We start from the raw sequence: 5,735 nt of genomic DNA, 5'->3' as shown, positions 1-5,735 counted from the left end.
CAGACACCACAGACACCACAGACACCACCAGACACCACAGACACCACAGACACCACCAGACACCACAGACACCACAGACACCACATACACCACATACACCACCAGACACCACATACACCACAGACACCACCAGACACCACAGACACCACAGACACCACAGACACCACCAGACACCACAGACACCACCAGACACCACCAGACACCACAGACACCACCAGACACCACAGACACCACCAGACACCACCAGACACCACAGACACCACCAGACACCACAGACACCACCAGACACCACAGACACCACCAGACACCAGCCAGCTGAAGTAGGAAAAAAGCCTCACACAGAACCCTGCAGAGACTACCACAATTACAACAACATATTGGTGCCAATGTGGGGAAGTATCTATGTGGGCACCCACCATGAAGTCTGGCAGGATTATTTTCATGAACAAATCTTGTGTCCCACAAAGAAACCAACCACTACACTACATTCTTACCTTTTATCTTAATAAATCTCCACATAAAACTAAAACATCCCTGCAAAATGACACTGCCTTAATGGCACAGTTAATTCTTGATTAATTAATCTAATTTAATAAGCATATGGGAACGTCAAAGTGATGAAAATATTTGTGGCGCCTTTCTCCTACCCTCATAAGTATTAAATACTGGTATAATATAATAATAATATATATGTGAGGCAGCGTGGTGAAACCAGGCCCTCGTCAAAATACTGAAATGGAAAAAAAACCGGCATAATTCTGCCACTTTGGACATTTTTCGAATTTTGTTTTTTGACTCAACACCTTCTATGTCCGTTAAAAAACACATTTCTATATGGATTTAACTAGAAAACGCCGATTTAAGGCACAAAAATGGAAGAATTTTAGTTTCCATGGACTCTCGAGTCTTGGAAGTCACTAAACTTTGGAGGCCACGTTATCGCTAATTTTACCTCAAACCAGGCAACCCATGCCTCCTTCAATCGCAAGTGTCTTGACTTCTCTTCAAGTTAGATGGGTATTTTTTCCTTTCCAAGCAAGACAAACGAATAGGCTTTATGCTGATACCAGTAACTCCACATGCCTAAACATTGACGAGCGCCTGATTCCACCGTGCCGTGACACATATATATAATATAAACAAGTTGAATATGAATGTGTGTGTTATTTTTTTAGTTTGGGGGGGTGTAATGCCCAAATAACAAAGGGGAAAAAAACCGGAGAAAACTTTTGCGCCGATAAAAAGCAAACACTGGCTTTATAATGCCCAGACTGTTCACAAGATGGGAATGCAGGCTCCGACTCAGTAATGAAGAAATACATTGTTCCCCCCTTGAATTGCGTATTTGATGACATAGAATCTAAAAATAAAAATAAAAATTAGTATAAATAAATCTCTTTCTGGCTTGACTTCATTGAACCGGCAACAAAATTTTGAAACAAAAGATTGTTGCATGGGGATTGTCTAGTTCATCAGTTAGCCACATAAGACGATAAAATAAATTAATTAAAAATTTGTAACATAATAATAATGAGACAAAACATTTTAAAGTAAAACAATAAGTTAAAAACTCATACACACATCGTGCATCCCAGTTTGCCAAACTGAAAAAACAACATAACATCATGGCCCACTGTATCCAAGGACACCAAGCATCAGTCAAAACTGTTTTCAGTAAAGCATTTTGCACACAGTCCACACATCATGTGCACATTTATGTACAGAGTACGTGAAAATAAATATTTTAAAAAAGAAACCATTGGTCAAAACATACATCTGAAAGCCTCAAGAGGGCATGTGTAAAACGTGTTGGTACATGACTAAGGTGTATATTCATAACCAGCTGACAACTTCTTTCACAAGTCAGGTTCGACGTCCTGGCATTAAACTTGATACACAGGCACAAGTTGCTGAAATAATCTATAGTTTGACCAGATGACTCATATATAAAACTGTTTGCAACTGCCCAAGGCCTGTTCCCACTTCTCTTGTGGGGAGGAAATGACAAAAGATGGAGACAATGTATTCATTTATATCTCGAACAAGAAGCTAACAGAACCATGCAATAACGTTTTGGATCCTAGTAAGGTGAGCAATGACTCTTCCAAACGGAAAATGTTCACTGGCATCTTACACAGGCTTTTCAGCAACTTAGGACAATTGACCTTTATCCAACTCATTAGATATTTTTTATACAAGCCATCAAGAAGAATGAGGCCTCCAATTTCCATACGGGCCATTTTATCAGATCACTTGTATTCCTTTTGGAATTTTGCAATAGAAGTATATGAAGACAACAACAAAATGTTTCAATTTAAAAGAAAAGAAAGGAAAAGAAACAGTTTCTAATTCAGCTGATAGGGGGAAAGTTAATTAAGATGAAAGAACATATATGACATACTACAGTTCATTAGTAGGAAGAAATAATGACAGACTGACAGTAAAACTGAAAGAAATACAATTCATCCACTTACTTAGTGGAAGAAGTTACAAACTAACAAACAAAAATCTTACTGGTCATCATACAGAACTTGAGAACTGAAGAAAATTTAGTCATGAACAATTTATTCATGCTGCACAGTAAAAACAGTACTCCCTTTGTTACTGGTTTTCACATCTCAATGACTTTCAAGGATGTGACTGAGAAACTGAAAACTGAGATTTTTTTCAGGAAATAGTCGTCAATATGTTAAGACTTCAAAAAAGGATAAAAAGTGAAAAATAAAAAAAGCCATGCTGCATGAGACTATGACAGTGAAGTACATTCATGCCAGTATACTGCGTAGAATTTTGCAATTTTCAAATCACTTTGCCTACAACATACATTTAAAACCAGAGACTTGGGGGCAAGACATGAAGAACAGGGCAAACAACTGACCAAAGGCAGATAAACACACAATTCATGAATCAAAGAAATATCAACTTACCAGAGTGTGAGGTCCAGTTCCTAGTTTTGATTATTTTTTGACACGATAAGAGAACTATGAAACAACTGTTATAAACTAGAGTTAGCCACAAAGAGAGGGTAGTTTACAACACATCTGAACTTGTTCAGTAGGTCAAGTAACCATCTTTCGTTGTGGACAACACATCAAGAAAGCGAGGGGAGGACAGAACAGCTTATGTTATTGGAAGCACAGAGTAGCAGTGAACACGAAAGTATATTCATAACAAAGTTTGTTCTTTGGACATGTGGACTGGAAGAGCTCTAATCTCAAATGGCTATGACCAAAAGAGGTCGGACAGAATCTGACAGAAGAACAGCACACTGAATGAAATCAACAATAAACAGGGAGGAAACAGATGTTTAGTAAATTTCTTCTATCCCCCACCCCTGTTCCTTCCCTACCTCCCACATACGGTCATGTATATTAATTCATCTTACTATAAGTGATCAAGTCTGACAATGAATGCAAACCAAACAAACTAGATAACTCTGCTCGGGAAAACTCCATAAGTAACAGACTTGTAAAAGAAATGTCTATAAAGGAAAAGAGTAAAAACAACACAATACAAAATGGTAAGTCCATATAAGTACCATTTCAAGGTTTCCAAATGAATAATGAAACAAGATCTTCCTTCCAAAGAGGCATTTAAACCAAAAAACCTTAAAAAAAAGGAGAAAAAAAACCCCACACATCTAAGATCAAATGTAAGTAGAACTTTAGAACACTACTCCAATTAAGCACGATGCAATACTGCCAATTGACTTATTAAACATCGCATAAATAAACTAACTATAAAACCCACGATATGATTATATTATGATCAAATGAGATTAAGTCTTTACTGGGTGAACATGTTTTCTGCGTATCAAAAATATTTGAAAATTAAACACAAATACCTGAAAAAAGGTCCAGCTTACAATTTATTCTATAACTGAATTTTTTGAGAAACCTGCTCAAAGTGAAATGGTAACCACACTAAGTAAAGGATACAAATAATTTGGAGCACATCTTTTCTCTTACAACCTAAGACAGGTACTTAAATCTCCACAGGACCCCTTACTTTTATAGTGGGTTTTAAAAAGAAAACTTTCCCAGCGGGAGATCCAACGAGAAAAGCTTGAAAAACGCCCCTTGGCACTCAGATATCACATCGAAAAAGCCAGTTTAAATTTCATACAGAGAAGGAACATTACTTTATTTTCTAAACCTTCATCAAAATCTAAAAGCATGCTATCTTCCCATGATTGAAACGTTGAGCAAACACTGTTTAATTGTGAAAGCGACTCAACTCTTCATAATATCTACTGTCCTCAAAATTACTGAGAGACCCTATCACATCGCTACAGGGGAAAACTGATAATACTGAAGAGCACCATAAATATCTTTATCCACACCAGAGAACCTGAAGAGTCCACTTCCCTCAGAAAAAGGAGCATTACAAAACAATCTCAATATCAAAATCTCTCCCAGCTGAAATCGTAGTCCAAAAACAGTAAAGAGACATCAGGCAAGAAATCATATGTTCGCAACTACGAGTACTTAAAAAGCATCAGGTATCCCCCCTCCCCCTAAATGAGCCAGTCATAAGACAAGATGATAATAACACTGTGTCACAAGAGCAAATCCCATTCACGTCTTCTCTGTGGGTTTTGAGGCCGGAGGCGACGTTATTTCCGTCGTGATTCCCCCCAATCTGATCTTGTACTTGCGTCCCCTCCAGGTGACCACCGGGTCCCACAGCGCTCTGCACGTTAGAGAGAAGTAGGACATCTCGTTGACCAGCCACCCAACAAGGAATTCAAACTTGGAAAAAGGCAATGGTCCTTGCTGCAAAAGATAGAAATCAAAGAAAAGCTTGCTCAGTTCAACTGAAGCTAATGGCAGGTGGGCATAACAATGGCAAATTTCACCACATGGAAACAACAAAACTATGTCACAGAGAGCAAAAAAAAACAAGTGCATATCTCAAAGAAAAGGAACAAAATCAATAGCCTTTACTTTACACTTACTAAAAATTCAGATGTTAAATGAGGGATAAAAATTTATAAATTTTTGACATCACATTTCCTGGTTCATCAATAATTATCTAGTGTCTTGAAAATGGTTTACATGATTTCCCAATATGTTACCACTCCTGCATTACCAAAATAGATGCAACTAAACTTAAAAAGGGGAAAGAATTAAAGTATGAAAAAAAGAAGAAAAAGGTGTAAGACAACAAAAAAGTGACCCCAGAAATGCAGTGCAACAAATAAGCCCTTCAAGACAGAAATGGAGAAGGTGCGACATCCATCTAATATGATGTCAACTAACAAGTCCAGCTTCAAACACAACCAGCCATGTAAAGTGGATCAAACTATGCCATAATGGGAACAAAAGGTTTATTCATTCCCAAACACCAAAGATTTCTGAAATCTATGATTGATTTTTCTGGAAAATGGGCAATTTCCTCTTTAAAATTTTGATGGTAAAACATGGAATAACATCAAGCAGCTAGACTAGAATAGGGAAAGGTGGAAAGTATTTATTCGATGGCGTAATATCCTGATCCAGGTTGAGAAAGGCAATGTTAATGATGATGATGATGTTGGAGGGAAGGATACGGATGGTGGAGAATGTGGAGTGGTGGATGCGGGCGGGGGGATGGTGAAGTGGTGGATGCGGGCGGGCAGAGGTGTGTGAGTGCGTGAATGGTGTTGGTGGATGGTGGGGGGGAGATGGTGAAGGTGGAGTGGTGGATGTGGGGTGGATGTGGATGTTGGAGGTCGAGTGGTGGGTGCGGGCGGG

The 5,735-nt window shown here is 38.4% G+C and overlaps 1 protein-coding gene across 1 annotated transcript in view; it reads right to left on the bottom strand.

The window, feature by feature from the left end:
* Positions 1-2,244: 2,244 nt before the first annotated feature.
* The window catches only part of LOC101864146 (ceramide glucosyltransferase), a gene marked incomplete in the record, with an annotated part of 21,259 nt that continues 17,768 nt past the window's right edge, over positions 2,245-5,735 (bottom strand). Inside the window, 1 exon segment of the mRNA XM_005099228.3 lies at positions 2,245-4,775. Within this exon segment, the coding sequence (XP_005099285.3) occupies positions 4,578-4,775 (198 nt within the window).

Source organism: Aplysia californica, unplaced genomic scaffold (genome assembly GCF_000002075.1).
Source record: "Aplysia californica isolate F4 #8 unplaced genomic scaffold, AplCal3.0 scaffold00206, whole genome shotgun sequence".
NCBI lineage: Eukaryota > Metazoa > Mollusca > Gastropoda > Aplysiida > Aplysiidae > Aplysia > Aplysia californica.
The sequence above is the reverse complement of the archived record's forward strand: the minus strand, read 5'-3'. Positions and strand labels throughout refer to the sequence as shown.